The sequence below is a fragment of the Eleutherodactylus coqui genome, chromosome 6, assembly GCF_035609145.1.
Source record: "Eleutherodactylus coqui strain aEleCoq1 chromosome 6, aEleCoq1.hap1, whole genome shotgun sequence".
Taxonomy (NCBI): Eukaryota; Metazoa; Chordata; class Amphibia; order Anura; family Eleutherodactylidae; genus Eleutherodactylus; species Eleutherodactylus coqui.
The window spans coordinates 177,210,486-177,230,649 of record NC_089842.1 but is presented as its reverse complement, the minus strand read 5'-3'; the positions used below and the strand labels follow the sequence as shown (position 1 = coordinate 177,230,649).

General features: G+C 44.7%; 1 protein-coding gene across 3 annotated transcripts in view; it reads left to right on the top strand.

The window, feature by feature from the left end:
- The first annotated feature begins 488 nt into the window (after nucleotides 1-488).
- Nucleotides 489-20,164, top strand: part of RPAP1 (RNA polymerase II associated protein 1) — a 58,094-nt gene continuing 38,418 nt past the window's right edge. Inside the window, exons 1-9 of one of the 3 annotated variants that reach the window (XM_066608300.1) lie at nucleotides 489-540; nucleotides 3,703-3,890; nucleotides 4,190-4,338; nucleotides 5,480-5,572; nucleotides 13,923-14,082; nucleotides 15,800-15,955; nucleotides 18,156-18,329; nucleotides 19,498-19,613; nucleotides 19,763-19,861. In XM_066608300.1, coding sequence (XP_066464397.1) covers nucleotides 3,713-3,890; nucleotides 4,190-4,338; nucleotides 5,480-5,572; nucleotides 13,923-14,082; nucleotides 15,800-15,955; nucleotides 18,156-18,329; nucleotides 19,498-19,613; nucleotides 19,763-19,861 — 1,125 coding nt within the window. In that variant the 5' untranslated portion in view covers nucleotides 489-540; nucleotides 3,703-3,712. The other 2 variants (XM_066608302.1, XM_066608301.1) reach the window with 2 other exon arrangements.

Sequence of the window (20,164 nt, the reverse complement as noted above, 5' to 3'; positions counted from 1 at the left end):
ACTGTGGCTGGCACCTGTACGGGCACTCTATGACACAGAAGCTGGCACTAATGGAACGTACTAGTATGTAGGGACCATTTTGGCCAACTAGGGCACAGTGGCTGTTTTTAGTTGTGAAGGCCACTATGGCTGGCACCTGTCTCTTTAGCAGGAATATATGCTGACACAACACTGTTACTAGTGGAGCGGGCACAACGTATATAGCACTTATTGGGCAACTAGTGCACACTGGCTGGTTCTTTTATGAGGGCCACTTAGGCTGGCACTTATAAAAGCACTGTGGCTGGAAAATTTCACTCTTGCTAATCGCATTATAAGGACGTATTTTCTTTGAGAAATTTGCATGAGAGAAAAAACATAAAAACAAAAGTAATTGAAAACTCGAGATGATCTGCATCGCGCCACACAGGGAATCGCGCATGCGCACTCTGCAGCTGCTTGTCGCTGAGCTACGTTTGCGTGCCAGCAGGAGGAAGTGACGTCAGCCGCGATGTTAGGGCGGAAGTGTGCTGCATGTGGTCAGCGGTGACGGGCATTTAGGTGAGTGACTCGGCTTGTCTTGCACTTACAGTGCTGGTGTGAGTTTTGTATGACGTCACGTAGCGCTGTACCGTGCGGGTTTCCTTCCCTGTAGTACAGCATCACCGCCACATTGTAATGCATGCTCCATGTAAGCGCTGCCCCTGTATAATAGTGCAGGCAGAGCAGCTTTTGTTATACCAGTGCTGGTTACATATTAACGGGATCTAATTGGTTTCTTTAGGCAACTTTTCTAATTTTGCCAGTTCTAGACCTTCTGCCATGTCCCCCACTGTTTCCATATTTTTATCCTTAGGCTGCATCATCATTACCAGATAAGTGGGCACCCTGCTGATCAGTTGTTAAAGGGGCCACAGCCCTTGGGTTGGTGCTGCCATCTCTTTAGCCTGTGATGTGACGCTTCATTGTCACATGTCCTTTCTGCCAAGGTCTCCCATTCAAATGAATGGGAATGAGCTGCAATACCAGGTAGAGGCGCTATAAAATGTATGGCGCTGTGGCTGGTATACAATGGAGAGGCTGCAGCGCACATCCGAATGTCCCTGTCATACAGTTCAGCAGGGGTGCTCATAGTCAGACCCCAGCAATCTGATATTGATGACCTATCATAAGGATAAGTCATCAATATCGGAAGTCCCAGAGACCCCCTTTAGGCTGCGCTCCCACTGGGCGGAATCTCTGTGCGGACCCTCGGCATGGAAATTCCGCTGCATTTACAGTAGCCGGAAAGTGGATGAGACTTTGAAAATCTCATCCACAAGCGGCGGAAAAAACCAGTGCGGAGCAGAATTCAGATCCGCAGCATGTCAGTTATGTCGCCATCTCTGCTGCGGAATTCACCACTTCAATGAGGGGAGTGAATTCTGCACAGGAATTCACGATGAAACCTGCTTCAAAACCCGCACCATTCTAGACAGTTATATTCTGCCAACAATGTGGCAATACTCTATAAACAGCAATATTTCCAACGAGACTATGCACCATGTCACAAATCCAGGGCTACTTTACATTGATTTGAGGATATGGATTTTCTATAATTGGACCGGCTGTACAGAGTCCTGACCTGAACCCTACTGGACATCTCTGGGACAAACTGGAACGCTTAGTTAGGAAATATGAATGGCGTCCATCCTCAGAGAAGTTACTGGACATTTGCAGGATGAATGGAGGGAAATACCAGCTGAAGTGTATGAGATGTTAGTAGAAATGATGCCACCGAGAGTATCCAATGTTATTAGGGCCAAAGGAGCCCCACTATGTAGCAACATATGGAAATAATGACTACTTTTGATTTTTGTTCAGGTGTCCAATTAGTTTTGGTAGGATAGTATAAGCGAAACTAATATTGCGCTCAGGTGAAAGTAGTGACAAATACATAGATCTGTCTGTCGCAAGAAAACTGAGGTGACAAAAGTACCTGATCAATGCCTGATGTTGGTATTCGTCACCTATAGACTTCTATATATCAGCTGGTCAATCTTGGCTGTTCCCATAAGCTATAATGTAGACTACCAGCGCATGCACAGCTAAGGCCTCCTGCACACTGGCCAGAGCGATATTAGGCTGGGAAATCATGTGATTTCATCACCAGTGTGAAGGCACCCTTTTTCTCACCTCGTTTTTCCTCTTCAGGGCTGATGCTATCCTGGTTACCTTCTTATTTTTCAACACCCCCACCTCTAGGGATGAAAATCAGGATGGAACCATAGGGGGTGAATGCGTGAGTCTGAGACCTCTTTGGTCTCCGTGCCACGTAGTTTCCATCCTTGCCAGTCTTGGATTGTGCTGTTTTTTTTTTTAAATCCAGTTTTAAGAGACTGACAGAAGCTGTAAGAGACGGAGACCAAAAAGATCTCTGTCTCCCGTTCACTCTTGTAGTGTCACCCAGGTTCCATCTCTGTTTCCATAACTTTGCAGTTTCCATATACACAGAATCCAGGACGGTACCAGCACTGGAAAGGAAAAACGAGGTGTGAAAAGAGTCTAACGGTCCAGTTCACACACACATGCATGAGACTCCTGTTCTTCTGATCACTTGTGAGAAAAGTTCTGAGGTCCTGCAAGGTGTTTCGGCTGTCTTGCGGCATTGGATAGAGGTGAGGAACCCTGTCTGTCAATGGCTTATGGCGATTGGCATCACCAATAGCATTTTTGATTGAAGATCCATTGATAGACTAGCAAGGTGACCCTATAGAGCCATCTGATTTGGAAGAAGAAACTTATAGCATTCCCACTCAGGGCTGTTTGGGGCTTTTCTGGAGTTAAGCTGCACTAGTTGGTAGCTATGAGCCACTGACAATAGTCAAGGAAATGCTGCTGCTTAATTCTACTGATCGGCAGGGATCTTCAGTGTTTAAAAGGGCTGTCTCATCCGCCACTGCCGGCCGTCCAAGTAACAAGAGGACAGCTTGAGTCTGCTAGAATGGGAACTGCTCTTAGATCCTCTCCAGTCTTTTCTAATAGAGGAGGGGGGACCCTCTATGATGTCTATTTGCCTTAACAGGACAGGGATTGATGTGGCAACCCATTCAAGTCTACAAAACCCCTTATACAGGGTAGAACAGATATAGTGCAACATTACACAAGTCAACAAGTAAGAAAACGAGGTGGCTATGGATATTGGAAACAGATGTACAGCGCTGTGCTGAACTAACTAAGTTTTAAAGGAGTTTCCAGAACTTGCAAGCTCATCAACCTGTAGGAAATGCATCACCGTTATTTACTCTCTGTTGCTTGTATAGCACCAACATATTCCACGGTGCTGTACAGCAATTTTCATAACTGATATCAGTCTCTTTGCCCAGTGGAGCACACTTTGTCACACACACTAGGACGCCTGTGTAAAATTGCCCTTAGAGTTATAGTACTGTTTTGTCCATGGTTTTGAACCCTTGTGCAGCCGCCATTGAAAGGCATGGCCACTTGATGTTATGTTGCTATGGATAAAGCATCATAGCAACCTAATCATTCCAGAAGACTGGGGGATAGCGTCAGAGGAAGAAGGTTTCTATGGCGTATGCGGACAAATGGATTCTGCGCCCCTTTACATTTTTTCCGTGGGGTTTAAAACTCATATTGGCCTAGGTGCAAATACTGTAAGTGTATCACAATGTTACAGAAATTGTGTATGAATTTGTATTGATATTGTTAAATATTGTACAGGAAAATCACAATGCTGTCAAGACCAAAGCCTGGCGAGTGCGAGGAAGATCTGTTGGAATTCCAGAAGCAATTTCTTGCTGCCCGGGCTTCTGCAGCAGCTACTGTTGTGAGGAAGGCCGATAAAAGAAAAGGGGCTTCTGAAGAAGTGCGAAAGGGGGGTGCAGACAGAGATGTTGTGTCACTACAAGGTAAGGACTGATACATGCCGTATCCCCGTACTACAGATCTATGTGCTGACAATCCGTACTATGGCACACATAGCCTGCTAGGAGCTCATACGATACTGACACGTCCTTCTGATTTGATATGGTGAGACAAGCGTGGCACAGAAGAAGGCAGCGAGCTGGACCGTTACCATTGGGACAGCTGGAAGAGATTTCTCCCAGCAATTACTATTAGATGGCTGGAATACAGTTGTAGGTCTACCATGTCATCTCTGCAGTCACCATGTGATATTCGTATATTCATGTCTTTTTCTTTCTTATAGATTTTCCCGATTTGCCTCCCATTCTAACTCCCGGGCCAACTAAGAAGTCAAAGGTTGCTGGAACCCGGGTTCATTTTGCTGAGGAAGATCTAGAAGACATAATTGAAGAGCATGACCAACATATTACAGCTGTCATCTCAAAAATTGTTGTGAGTAAAGATGCTGCCCCCATTTATTTCTGAAGTTATTAAAGAGGTAAAGTTCAGGGGGTTACTGAGGTTTTTCAAGAAGTTGGAAAGTTTCTGTACAAGATTAAGCACTCCTCATAGTCAACAGTGCCTTCCTCACCCATATCCTTATTTTCGTCCTGCCTGTAACACACTTGCATCACTGGAACTATGCAGTTCTTGTGAACTGATGTAATAGTATGTCACAGTGATGGCATATGCATAGGAACCATGCCCAAGGCATTACTTTTGGGTGCTGGGTGTATAATATAGTTGGCAACTTGCTGCTATTGCTATGTTCAGGATCAGAGGTAACTCCGATCATGGCCGTTTAACCCCTTAGTGTCCATGTTAATGCTAACCACAGCATCTAAGTAGTTAGACTAAACAAGAGAGCCTGCAATTGCTGGCTGCCAATAGGTGTCCAAAGCAGTATCTTTTCCAGCAGTTTGTGCTAAGGAATTGCTCAGTGAAATCAAACATGACCCATCCACATCAATGAGGTTTGGGTACCCATGACCCTGCCACTAGTGCACTGGTTGTCGTTTGAATGGGCATTAACTACGCATATGAGGAACACCCCACAAAACCTGCCAATTTAGGGATTCTCTGACCCAGTCGTCCAGCCATCATAGTTTATTTCTTGTGCTTGCCTGTTTTTCCTGCTTCCAATGCATCAACTAATAGAACTGACTAATATGTCTACCCAGCTCTTGATAGGTGCCAGTCTAATGAGATAATTAGTGCTGCTCACTTCATCTGTATTTTGTTTTAATGTCATAGTTGATTGATATGTGTGTGTGTGTGTGTGTATATATATATATATTTTATTTATATGTGTGTATATATCTTTTTTAGATATGTATGTGTGTATGTATGTATGTATATATACATTTTTTTTTTATACCCCACCCGCCTAAAACTTTTGCACAGTACTGTGTATATGTATGTGTAATATAGATATATACACACATGCGCAATATTTTGCAAAAATTTTTCTCATACTTGCCTAAAACCTTCACACGGTACTGTATATAGATAGATAGTGTACATTATATTGCTTACAGTGTATAACATAAGAATAATAATAATTATCTACCTAATGATTTGCCTGTTCTTCCAGGAGCGAGACACGAGTACTTCCACCATCACCGCTCCGGTCCCCACTGGAGAAGCCTTCCCTCGAGTCTTCCACAGATCAGAGATAGCCAGTGTGGTAAGAGAATCTTCATGGTGTCTTTTTTACACTGTTTGTATACCTGACCGTACACTTTCTAGCTACTTAAAGGTGTTGTCTAGGTGTTATACGATTTTTTAAAAAATGTATGCAAATCTGTTAAAATGATAAAAATAGGGGTACTTACCTGACTTCTTTATTAGTCTTTGTTTTGGCGCTGCTACCACCTGACCGATACAGCCAATCAGAGGTACCTGATTCTTCTGGCATCACCGCTCAGATGCTGGAAGCCATGATGCCAGGAGAACAGCACCCAACTGACCGTTGCGGCCTCTGATTGAGGTAAAATGTCTAAGTGCTCGTAAAAGATGCCATTTTGTACAATGACTTGTTTTCTGAGTGTAACGTTCAGAAAGGGCTAGAAGTGGCCACTCGAATGTTACATTGTAGCAAAGTGGTTTCACATGAATGGATGCAATGGGTCTTGTCACTTTAACCAACGGATGGAGACCATGGCATGTAACACATCCCCAGACCATAATGGAACCTCCGCCACACTTAGCTTTTGGCACAACACACTCCGGCAGAAGGAGTTTCCCAGCCGTCCTCCTTACCCAGGTACGTCCATCTGACATGAAGATGGAGTAGCGTGATTCGTCACTTCATAGAACGTTCTTCCATTGCTCAACTGTCCATGATTATGCTCTTTGCACCAATGTAGATGGACTGATCCATTGCATTTTGTGACGGGTGGCTTGTGTGCGGCGATATAACCCGTATATCCAGTAGTGTGCAGTTCCTGCCGCTGACACTGACTTGGTTCCCACTTGCAGATTCCCAGTGCGCTCCTGGATGGTGGACCAGCCCCTGCCAGCTGTCGTTTGTCCCTTTCGGTTACTATTTGGGTGGTCCGGTTCTTGGTTTGTGCGTGGTGCAGCCCTCAGTCCTCCACCTTATGATCATGTAACTTACAGTTGATTTGAGTTTTAGCAGAAATGTCCGGAACCAATAGTCTACTAATGTGACCACCAACAATAATACCGCGTGTAACTCTGTAAGATCCTGGGAACGCGGCATATTATGCGAAATAAAGCAAAGTGAACTATGAGGGTCTGCATGTTATGTAGGACACGTGACATGCTAATAAAATGCTATCCATTCTACTGATCGGGTCGTCAAAATACCTTTGGTAGGATAGTATACATACTGTACATTATCATCGCTCTTGCCCATTTTAGTACTTGTTACAGATGCAGAGCTGGTGTCTGCCAGGGTAGCTGAACACTGGGTAGTGTGTGCATGAATTTACTCCTCTACTGCCTTTTTATTATGTTACAGAGAAAGAGTTGTTTTTTGAGTCCAGCGGGAGATTTGTACTGTGTATTGTGACTACTCACTTGGAGGAGGGGGGAGCAGGAATCAATCAGTGTGTACTTCCAAGTCTGCTTTGCAGGATTGCCCACTATCCTCAGTCAGGATGGGTGGAGTACCAGGGAATCTGGAGGAAGATAAGATGAAAGGGCAACTGCTAGTAAGTTGATTTGGCCATGTTACACTTAGGTTTCTATAGACTAAGCAAGCTATAGTGTTGCAAAGAAAAAGATTCTGCTGACACTAAAATGGTCATCCCCTTAAAGTATGACCAAGCTGGTTTCAAGTTAATCCAGTGGCAATATCGTGCAGCAACCTTCGGAATAGTTATTTGAGTTCAACTTTGACTGTAAAGGGTCAGACATTGATTTAAAGGAATGCTGCCATCCAGTAGGTGGCGCTGCATAGGTATTGTTCCATCTTCCTTATTTGCCTATATTTCCCAGAGGCACATGGGTGGTCTTATAAGCCTCCTCACCCACCTTCATGGTGCTCACTTTAAGAGAAATGTTACCTGTCCCGTCTCCTGTCATAGGCCTCTCACTAGTCAAGTAAGAATCCTACTGCACACTAAGGAGGGGCAATCACCCCGAAACAGCTATCTGTGCGTGGATTCTGGCTTGGTTTTCATTTCCCAATCATTGTTCTAAAGACCTGTATAAAGGGTCTGACATTGACTTGCAGGAATGCTGCCTTCCAGTAGGTGGCGCTGCAGAGGTATTGTTCCATCTTCCTTATTTGCACAACTTTGACTGTGTGATATTGATTGCTACCAGGGTCAGTTTGTTAAAACGCATTGCCGCCTTCCTTGTCATGGTATTGCCTTCTGTGCCGCATTGCATAAAACTGAGATTTGTATCTAAATCTCATTTGCTGCAGTGTAACAGCTGACCACTGAGGTGAACTTGTGCAACGGCCAAAACACCACAGAGCCATTGCATATGATTGTAGCTCGCTGCTCTGACCTTTACATTGATCTGCTTGACTGAGGTTGTTCTTTCTCTGCCTGCTTCAAAGTTGCGTACGCTCAGCTGAGCAAATGACGAAGCGTGAGCTCAGGCCGCGGTCAAGCACCTCTTTAAGCCGGCGTACTATAAAATCAATATAGAGGAAAAATCAATCAGACTCTTTCAACCTGGGATGAACAAAGATCAGTAAAGCTTTCCTTGGCATTTAGGGTGCTGTCTCCTGGGCTGCTTTTGTTCAGGTTTTGAATGCAGGTTTTGTAGTTAAAACCAGGATTCAAAAAGAGCAGACGTAGCATTTGTCTTTGATACTTTATCTTCTTTTAGAATCCACAACTGATTTTGGTTTCAAAAACTACATAAAAAGCCTGAGCAAAACCTGCATGTGTAACGGGCACAGAGGGGACACTATTCCGTTAGCGGCAAAGAGAGTACGCTATTTTGTTAGGGGCAAAGAAAGTACGCTATTCCGTTAGGGGCCCAGAGGAGGCGCTATTCCGTTAGTCGGTGCTATTCGGTTAGGGGCCCAGAAGGGGGGCGCTATTCGGTTAGGGACCCAGAAGGGGGCGCTATTCGGTTAAGGGCCCAGAAGAGGGCGCTATTCTGTTAGGGACCCAGAAGGGGTGGGGGGGCGCTATTCGGTTAGGGGCCCAGAAGGAGGGAGGGCGCCATTTGGTTAGGGGCCCAGAAGGGAGGGGGGGCGCTATTCGGTTAGGGGCCCAAAAGGGGGGGACGCTATTTGGTTAGGGGCCCGGAGGGGACGCTATTTGGTTAGGGGCCCGGAGGGGACGCTATTTGGTTAGGGGCCCAGAGGGGACGCTATTTGGTTAGGGGCCCGGAGGGGACGCTATTTGGTTAGGGGCCCGGAGGGGACGCTATTTGGTTAGGGGCCCGGAGGGGACGCTATTTGGTTAGGGGCCCGGAGGGGACGCTATTTGGTTAGGGGCCCGGAGGGGGCGCTATCTCGTTAGGGGCCCAGAGGGGGATCATAAACCCCAATTCCAACGGGAAAGGCACTGAGAGAGGTATTGGGGTAGTGTCAGGATGGGAAGAGTGTGCAGAGACAAATCGTGACTTGAGGAAATTTTCATGGCAGTCTGGGCACACACAAAGAAGAAAAACATAAATCGATGTCACCAGTCAGAGAGGATGTCGTCCAGGGATTACTGGAGGTAACTGCACTATAATCAGTGTGTAGAGATGCTATCTGACTATTGTAGGGTAACTGCAATATTTAGAGGTATACTAGAGCTGAGCTGCTGTATCTAAGCCCGCCGTGGTATAGATATGCTGTCTCCAATATAATTCTTTTTGGATGGGAAAGTACGGGTCCAATTCTGAGTTTTGCTATGGGGCTCCATGTGCGCCCCTGCCTGTGGTTAGGGATAACTGCTTTTGGTGGAATAAACCCTTTAACTTTCTTACATGAGTCAGTACAATTACACTCAAACCACATTTATATAGTTTCTTTTGTTTGTTTTAGTACTCCTGTGGATGGGAAAAACTTTTTTTTTGGTGGGACAACTTTTCTAACTTGTTAATTATACCACGCAGAATATCGTGTAAGAAAAAAAATTGCAGTGGCAGATTTGCAGTTTTTCCATTCTGCCACCCCATGAAGAAAAAGTATGAAAGTTTATCAATTAATTACCGTATTTTTCGCTTTATAAGACGCACTTTTTCCGCCTCCAAAGCGGGAGGGAAAAGTTCCTGCGTCTTATAAAGCGAATGTGGCGAAAATTCGTTCCGATCGCCATTTTTAGCACGATCGCGAATTTAACGCACGGACGCGATTTATTTGGCGCGATTGCGCGTTAAATTCGCGATCGCGTGAACAAATGTGCGATCAGTTAGAAGATTTCTCTCCTGTCAAAAAAAAAAATTAGTACTCACCTCCCCCGGCGTTCTGCGGCGCTGCTGCAGGCTGTCGCTCCCTCCTGGTCCCCGGCAGAGCATTGCTTTCTGGACGCAGGCTTGAAATCCTCTCCTCCAGAAAGCTAATACTGTGATTCACTAACACACGCCGTCAGCCAATCACAGCCATTCAATGACATCATTGAATGTCTGTGATTGGGTAACACACGTGCGCCTTCAGCCAATCACAGTATTAGCTTTCTGGAGGAGGGGATTTCAAGCCCTGTGTCCAGAAAGCAATGCTCTGCCGGGGACCAGGAGGGAGCGACAGCCTGCAGCAGCGCCGCAGAATGCCGGGGGAGGTGAGTACTGATTTTTTATTCCCCCTATTTTCCCGCTCTAAAACGGGGGTGCGTCTTATAGACCGGTGCGTCTTATAAGGCGAAAAATACGGTATATGTGCCTCAAAATGGCACGAAGAAAAACTGTAAGGGCTGTCGCATACGAGCGTATGGTAATAGTGTATTTCGCGCGCAGGTTTTGTGTGCGCAATATGCTGTACCAATATCCCATAGTCAGCCCTGTTACTGCTCACATGAATTGCGCAAATTACATGCGCAATTGCAGTATGGTCTATCTTGGCGCTTATTACTATTAAGGTAGTATATGGAGATGGGCCGCAAACAGATGGTACACAATGTCATTGCGTATTGGCTGCGTGCTGTGTTTATTAACAAACTAAAAGCTCTTTAGGCCCTGAAATCTCAAAATAGGCCATTTATTAATGGGCCCCTTCACGTAGATAGACATTGCTGCAGAATGTTGCATTCTACACATTGCTACTACTATCAGAGGTTGCTTTGCACCCATCTGCTCTATAAACTGCTGATCTATGGACGCTTTCCTCCTCCTGCTCTCCCTCAAATCTACTTCATCTCTTACACGGAAAGCCATTTTAAGACATTAGTGACATTGCTTGGAAATGCATGAACCAATGACATAGTTTCCTTGGAAACTATAAAACATGATGGATTTCTTTGTGTGCCCTGCATAGACAGCTCATTAGTGAGGAAACCATGTGAGGAGAGCTTGCAGCAGACACTTTTAATTTCACCAAATGACGCATTGGTTATAAAAAATCATCGTAGCAAACAGTAATGATCAACAAAGAAATTCCATGTCGGGTTTATCATTCTGCGCAGCTGCTGCACGGAACTCTCGAACCGCAAAAACAGGAATTTTGTGTGTTTTGCTATTATCAGTTGATCTAGTGGTCTTCTCTTATCATACGAACGTCCAACCATGTAATAATACCTGGACAAGCAGAGTTCCAAGAATCACTTTTTAGAATAGGCTCTCCGATCCGACTCGCAGAGGCATGTATGTGGAAGGGAGTGACTTTAGGGCTCAACCCCTAGAACATCTGAAAAATTGAATGTAACATCACTGCCAGTCATGAGATAGTTACATCAATTATACTTAAACCCTAGGTTTCTCTGCCTACTTTGGAAAACTTAGACACATATTTCGTGTTAAAAAAAACCAGTATCTACACTCATTGACAAAAGAAAATGCATCAAAAAGGGGATCTTGGAATCGGATGCAACTTTATGTGTAAAAGTAATGATGATATAAGTGAGTGATTGCAATAGCTAGAGTATATGTTTATTGTGGAAAACTGAACACTTGAAGGGAGGCTCTAGTACCCTGTTGAGCCACCTCTTGCTTGGATGTAAGATGTCATATGGGTGGGCATGGAGGCTCTAGTGTCCTGTTGTACCACCTCTAGCTTGGGTACAAGATGTGATATGGGCGGGCATAGAGGCTCTAGTATCCTGTTGTACCACCTCTAGCTATGATACAAGATGTGATATGGGTGGGCATGGAGGATCTACTACTCTGTTATACCACCTCTAGCTTGGATACAAGATGTGATACAGGTTGGCATGGAGGCTCTAGTATCCTGTTATACCACCTCTAGCTTGGATACAAGATGTGATATGGTTGAGCATGGAGGCTACAGGCTCCGTACGTTATCCTGTGGCACATTTGCCAACATATCTTGGAAGTGGGTCTCTAGATCCTGCACACTCATAGGATACGGAAGCTGATGTCCCAGCTGGTCCCATAAATGCTTAATTGGTAGTAAATCTGTCAACTGGGCAGGTGAAGGAAGGGTGGCAGTCTGGTGAAGGCATTCCTGGTACACCCATGCTGTGTGTGGGCGAGCATTATCCTGCTGGAAAATACCTCTTGGATGCCCTGACATGAGAAGTAGCAGCAGTTCAGGATGTCCTGAACATATCACTGAGCTGTTATTGAACCTTGATCACTACTAGGGGTGACCGACTGTCATATGCGATGGCTCCCTAGATCATTACACCAGCAGGGGGCAGTGTGTCACTTCACAGTGAAGACGGGATGGAAGCGCTCACCATGAGGCCTCTATACTCGAACACAATGATCGTGGGCTCCCAAAGAGAACCTGGATTCATTGCTAAAGACGATATTCATGACCCCACTGCAAACGAAGGCAACAGTGTTGATGTGTTAATGGCGGGACATATAATGGGTACCATGATACCTAATTTCCTTCTGTGAAGTGCCTAGAAGTGGTCTCTAATGAAGGTGCCTAGAAGGCTTCTGTAATGAAGGTGTCACCTGTGTCTGGATGGTGGACCGTGAAACTGTTGGATCTGCTCTTGCTTGTCAGTCGATCAAATGAGTCTCTCTGCTGGTGAACTGTCTGGCTCATCCAGGGCCTGTTGGCCATGTGTGCTTGCTGTCACATAACCACTGCTTTCAACACCTCCTAACAGCTTGGTCAGAATGGCCTAGATGGTGGGTAATTCGTCGTAATGACGATCCTGCTTCTTTCATTCCAATGATGAGCCCCTCTCAAAGTCTGTTAACCGGGCAAAATGTCTTTGTGATGCGTTGTAGAGACATGTCTAGCAGTTAACGAACTCTCTGCAAGAGGTCCACTACACAAAAGTAGCCTCTGAGAGCCTTTTCATAGGGTGAAGCACTTTTACATCCTCCTTCTAGCAAGACCCAGTGTCTAATTGGACTTCAACTGTAATCATTTACATATCTGCCCGAGACATAACTGCATGACGAGTTTTGCAACAATCCGACATTTTTTCTGGGTGCATCATTTTTTTGTCAATGAATGTAAGGCCGCCTGCAGACGAGCGGGTCGGATCCGGCGGCGAGGATTCTCGCCACGGGACCCGACCCGAGCGCCTGCAGGGATGAGCGCGTACTCACCTGCGCCCGGCGGCCCCGGCTCTTTCATGTGCCGGCTGCCGGGCAGCTTGCGCATGCGCAGACCGGAGCCGGCGGCCGGGTGAGTGACGTTTATGCGAGCCCCGCACAGAAATAGGACATGCTGCGGTTTGTTTCGCGTGGCCAAACCGCGGCCCTCTGCATAGGATTGCGTGTGCAGGCGGCCTAAATCACTAACGAAGCTGAGCGTCATACTGGCGGTACCTTTGACCTACCTAACAGTTTTACAGAACATATGTCTGTCCTATCTGTCCATTTTCTATTGTGTGTAAAGTGACAAGAAGCAGAGATAAGATTGGAGAAACATATGATTGCAGTATCTAACATCACATGTGGTTTGTTTGTAGTCCATAACCGTGAAGACATATAGGTCTGTATGGGAGCTATATACCAAAAACTGTAGGAGGATTTATAAAGTCTTCCTGTAAAGTTATTTCATTTTTTATTTTGGATGCTTTAAAGGGGTTGTATCAAGACAAAGTTTTCTACAGGATGTGGGATAACATAATTGGTAGGTCTCTGACTACTCTGAGACACCCACCGACACTGAGAACCAAGTTAATGAAAATCCCCTGCATGGATGGAAAGGAAGATGCGTATGTTCTCCATAACTCAATTCATTTAAATAGGCGCACTGGAGATTTCCAATCTCACGTACTTGTCAGTTTGCGGTGCTGCCAATGAAGTGGATAGAGTGGGGAATGCATGCCTAACCTTTGCTTCATCATTTAGGAACTTTTGGGACCCTCTTTTGGATTGATGGAGTCCCAGTTGTTGGACGCCCACTGATCAGAACATTATCCCCTGACCTGTGGATAGGGAATAGCTATTGGCTCAACCACTTTAAAGCAATACAACTACCAGTTGCAATGGTTAACATACCCTTAAAGCTTGGTATTTTCTTCTTGTAGGCAATGCCAAAATCTGGAAAGGTAAGCATCTTTGCTCAAAAAATGGCTGCTAAGAGGGCCGCCGAGGCAGGAAAAAGTTCGGAAGCCTCCACAACCGCACCTCAGTATGGTTCTTCTATGGGTTCAGTGAATGATGAAAACAAATCTTCCCAAAGAACAGGTAAATCACAAAGTTATTTCTATTATACAGGTAATGTTAGATGATATTTCCATTCAGTGATATCCACTAGGGAAGGCATACATAAAAAGCCCAGAGAGTTGGCACCTACATGGTTAGTGGGCATAGATTTATACACGTGTGCATGACTATTTATTTTTCATGAAACCAATGAGGACAATGTTGGGTATGGCCTTTTTTATCCCTTCATTTTCTTTACTTCAGGGATGTCAGCTTGACTGTCACTGCTCTCTTGACTTAAATAAGTAAAACTTCAGTCAAAAAATTTTGAGTTCTGTTTCGACTAGTTTAGGATTGACCTCTAAGCTTCTAAAAGACCTAATTTACTTGAGGTCCCACAAGGTGGAAATAATAAGGGTTCTTGATTGCAGCTTCTTCCCTGTGTAAATAGTGCAGTTGTTTTCCCTATCCTCTCTATAATTTGGAACTTTTTTCTACTGGATTATGTAACCACTTAAAAAATACATACCTATTAATGCAAGGGATGGGCAGATCATAACAGCACACAGGTAGTGCCGACAAGGAGCATGTCATAGTCTGGAGAAAGCAAGGGTAGATCTCTGTATTCAGAATTAAACTAGTATTTTGCTCCTTCCAAGTTTCAGCTAAGAAGTTTATCCAAACTTTAAAATTGATGGTCTATCCTCAGGTCATCAATATCTGATCAGGGAGGGTCTCTTGCTTGGGATCTTCGCCGATCAGCTGATTGAAGGGCTGTGGGGCTCAGATGAGCATCGTAGCCTCTTCAGTGTTTATATCTCAGCTCAAACCTGTTTGTATGCAGAACGTCCTATGTAATATATATACAACTTAGGCTATGTTCAAATATATGAGTTAGGAACCTCCGTGGCACAAAATGCTGGAAGAATAAGTCCTACAAGAAGGACTTCAAAAAAACAAAAAACAAAAGCTGTGCTGTGATGGATTGCTATGGGTAACAAAGAAAATCTTTGACAGCTTTCATAAGAGTGTGGTGCCGACCTAATTTTTCATGGCCTACCCTGTACAACAAACTTCATGCCTCACATCATCTATATCCACACAAGCGGCGTGAAACTGCCTCTCTCAATCAAGCATACAAGCCTACATCATAAAATGTACACTTCTTCATTAATCATCTGCTGAGGTTTTTACGCAGTAGCAAAATCTTGATTGTCCTTGAATATGTACCAGCAAATAAGAGCGCCGAGCTGCGCAAGAAGAGAGAATGAGACAACGAATAGCCAATGACACTGAAGAAGACTCTGCAAGGCTGCAGCAAGTGGCTCCTGATTATGGAGATGTGTGTGTGTGTGTGTGTGTGTGTGTGTATATATATATGTATATATGATTGATGTCGCCGTCCTGGGACAGGCTTTCCACTAGTTATTTATAGTGGTTGTTCTGAGTACTACAGGCTTGTCCCATTGAAGTACTCAGAACAGTCACTGTAAATAATATGACATTCTGAATGCGCTGAGATGTAAACACTGAAGAGGCGGCGGTGTTTGTACAAGTGCCATGGCCGCTTAAATAAGCTGATTGGTGGGAATAATGAGTAACAACCCCCCATCCCCACCAATCTGATACTGATGGCCTCTCCTGAAGTTAGGCCATCAATTTTAAAAGGCTGGATAATCTCTTTAATTTATATTTGTAAATAAAGTGTATTATAAATCGGCACCATTGATTGATAAGATGGTGTACTATTATATTGCAGGTGTAGACGAGTCCTGTTTGGTGACCGGGGAGGGCCTTCGCAGTTCTACAGGTTATGAAGAAGCACAGAGGATACATAGAGAAAATGTGCAGAAGCTGAAGGCTCTTTCCCAAGAGGAAATACTTCAGGAACGCGACAGACTGATGGCACAGCTCGGTATGGACTCGGAGCTTCACCGCTATGTGATTTCATATCCTACAGAAAGAAAAAATTACAACTACTAGTATACATTGTAATGCCTATGGGATACATCACAAACATTGATGTATGTAAGATGCACCACATGTGTGAAGACAAGCAATCTGTGAAGCTCTTATGGTTGTGGAAGTACTGACCATGGCAGGGGAATGTTTTATTACATGATGGGCGTTCGAATAAATGGCTGTATATTCTGTAGGAATTAGGCTTTTTTCATACAGACGTTTTATCGCGGCAATCTTGCCCCGATAAAATGCTGGCGGAAAATCGTGACCATCTGATGCACTGGATTCCAATGTATTTGTTCAGATGGGCGATTTTTGGGGGCGTAAAATTGCCTGGCCAGAAAAGCTAGCGCTCACGGCACGCATTCCGGACGGCCGAGTTTATGCCGGCGAGAAAAAATGGGTCTGGACTCTTTTGGCCGGAATACGGCTGGTCCCATAGACTCCTGCGGGAGCTTCCGGAAAAGCGAGGTGGGAGGGAGTTTAGCAACAGCCCTGCTAAACTCTACCCCCCTCCTTCCTCTCCACCCCTTGTCGGCTGCCGGCAAAGGGATGGGGCAGGGGATTACCACACTAGCCTCCACCCCCTCCTCTTGCCAGAAGGAGGCAGAGAGGGGGCGGGAATTTAACATACTAGCTCCCGCCCACCTTGCGCGTGACAGTATTCGGGGCTGCGGTGTGTGTATATGCCCCAGGCCATTTGAACGGGCGTTTAAACGGGAGGTGCAGCCGCGGCTGCTTCCCGTCCATGCGATTTTTCGTCCGTGATGCGTGCGGCTAAGAATTGTGTCGCATATGGCTTTTATGCCTGCAGAAAAGTGAACTGTTCTCATTTGGCGTTCAGTCGTTAGCTCACGTTTATGCCTTATTCACACTGGCTACAAAACGCATGTATGTGAAGCAAATGGATTCCTATGGGTTCCTTCACATGAGAGATGTTTTGCAGCCTGAAATAACGCATTGGAAACCATGGGCTTCACATGCATGCGTCTTGTAGCGCTACAAAGTCGTGCGATTTTGTAGCCCGTTTGAATAAAGCCTTAGACCAAACAATTATTGTTCACTTTTGCTCGTTTGAGGGATTTTCAATTTAAATTGTTTTTTTTAACAAAAATCATTCTGTCTAAAAGCCCCATTAAGGGTGGCTTTACGTGGATGTATTTGCATTCACCATATTTGCGTGCACAATACGCAAGGAATACAACCCATTGATTTCAGTGGGTTTGTTGCCAATTCCTTTTTTTGCAAGGTTTACTTTTGCGCTCACAGAGGTCTATGAAGGGTGTGCGCGATGCGCGCGTAATACGCAAACAGATGCCTGAAAAATAGCGCAATTGTGCCGGAAAAAGAACACCTCTGGAACTCATCAGGCTAAATAGCCATTTAAATTGGGGTGTGTTTGTTTCCCATGTGCACAAAACCATGCCCTGTGAGCTCAAAAAGTAAAATATGCCAAAACGTGCACAAAAAAGAATCATTCATAGCGCAAATATGTTGCACTGAGTCGTGCGCAAAACGCATACGCCCTTGTGAAGCTGCCCTAACTGCGGTTGTGGAATAGGAAAGGATAAATACACTCTCTTGTCAAAAAAAAATCAAGCCCCCAAAAGAAGTTCTGATTTTGCTGCAAAACTCGGCATGCAGTAACATCTCAGGCAGACATGTATATGATATATATATTTAGACGTATGTCTACTAGATAGATGTGTGATATCTAATGTAATTTCTAAAAGGGATTGTTCCACGAAATGAAGTTATCTCCCATTCACAAGGTAGGGGATAACTATCTGATCGGCGCTCGCTCAACTGCTGGGATCTCCACTGATCATAAGAATGGCGGTCCTGAAGGTCCCTGAATTAATGGAGCGGTGGTCCTGGATGTGCAACTCCAATCCATTCATTTTAATGAGATAGTCAAACGCTTGTACTCTGCGAGCTCCGGCATTCCCTTTCAGATTAATGGAGTGGTGGTGTACAAAGCATGACCACTGCCCCATTTATTCAGGGACCTTCAGGGCTGGTTCTTGTAATCGGTCGAGGTTCCAGAGGTCAGATCCCCAGCAGATAGTTGTCTCCTATTCCATGGATATTGAATAGCTTCGTTTTGTGAGACAACCCCTTTAACTTTACATATGTCTGTTTTACTCCACAAGACCCCAAGTTGGTTGCTTTTATGAGATCAAAGAGGGAGAGCAAGACCACCCAAGAGAATACGAGCCCAGCAGTGGAACCGCAGACTGTCGATATTGAACATTCTCATCATTGTACAGTGACCGTTTCATCTAAGATTTCAAGCAAGGATGAAGAAAATCCAGGTTCGCTGTCAGGTAATCAACCATTCTCATGACAAGGCCTCTGCAAAGCAGATCAATAGCACTAAATTCTGGGGATGAGCTCAGCAGAATGGGAATACTTTCATTTTGAGTAATCGGTTTCATTCCTTCATTCCTCGAAATATAGTAGCATCCTTATTACACCTAGAAAACTAAGTATTATTAATGAGAAGGTAAAGAAGCATTAAATGAAAGACACCATAAATCAGCCATGGACAGAGCTTGTTACTTTTCTCCCAGTGTGTAGCTGTGCTCTTACATTTTAGTTCCCATACATTTCCTTAGTGAACATTTTATAAAAGTTGACAAAGTGAACATTACTATATAATATGATACAATCTGTCAAAAAAAAAATCAAGCGAAGTTGTCGTTTTGCTACAAAACTCGGCATGCAGTTATACCACAGACGGATATACAAATGATTAGAGTTGTGGTGTGATTAGATGAATGGTCTTGTCCCCTGAGACCCTACAAGTGGTTCCACCCTTGGCCTATACAAGGTCTCCCAGAGGCTACTTGTGTGTATTGGACCTCTTTTTCCTCTTGTGTAGAGCTTGTTGACCACTAGACGCCTCTACGACGCAATCAAAGAGTTTGAGAGGGGGTATATTATTGGACTGCGAAAAGCTGGATGGTCGTATCAAGAAATTGCCCACAAGTTGAGCTGTTCTGACCAAACTGTTAGGAGGTGTTGGGACGAGTGGATGCATGAGGGCACCTACATGAGGCAACCGGGCTCAGGTTGCCCATGACAGACCACCAGTAGAGGAGCGTCTGATCATCCAACAAGCAGCAACTGTTTGGTTGTCCGCCATCCAGAAACAGGTGGCGCCATCGTTACAGGCTGAATGAAGGTCTTCAGTTTCATTGCATTTCTGTGGGCAGGAAAACTTGAATATTTTCTTTCCATTTTACTTCTCTCACGAGGGAACAGCTAGAGTGAATGCAAAAACACTAGTGTGAAATGGCCCTTACATAGTTCATTGTAATAAGGGAGTCTGTCGCTATTTCAAGCTAGCTATGGTTAGGGCTTTATGACACTGCTGGTAGGTTCCCTTTTAAGTGGGTTGTCGCTCAGGACATAATCTGTTTGCCTTGTAATATATAATCTCCAAACTGGAGGCAATTTCAAGTTAGCATTGATTCCAGTCTTGTATGTTAGTTGACGACTTCCCAGTGAAGCCACAGAAGGAGTGGGTTAATATGAACAACGTGGAGTTTGAGAAGTTGGAGTGGACAAAGAACCTGCCGCAGACCAGACAAACGAAAACTAAGAAGGTATTTGTGTAAATATATACTGGATGTCAGCAGGTTCTCTCCTTTTGGCAACTTGTATAACTATTCATCAAATATTACACTCGTCATCTACCATTGGCTGGCTGTATTATCATGGCATGTAGTATAAGCATACTGTATTTGTGTTGTAGGGAATGCAAGCACGATTCAGCCTGAAGGGAGACTTAATACCTCCAGATGCTGACATGCCTGCTTATCTAGGTCTACACCATCATGGAGAGGAGGCAGAGGTAATTTGATGCTCATATTTCTTTTGACTATTCTCTATACTTTATGTAATAAAGCAATTATTTTTCACCTGTTTCCATAAATAGGTTTTCCAAGGAGGTACGTTAAGACCTATCCTTAAAATATACCATCAGTATGGGATTCTGATCTCCCAAGAGCCCCAGTTACAGGGGAAAACATCCCCCTGTAGTGACAGTAGTCGCTAACAGCTGATCTGGGTCTGCTAGGACCTTGCAGCTCTGCCTTGGCAGGGAGCACCAGGCGGTCATGTGATTGCTGAGTCAAATAGCGGAAGTAACACTTCC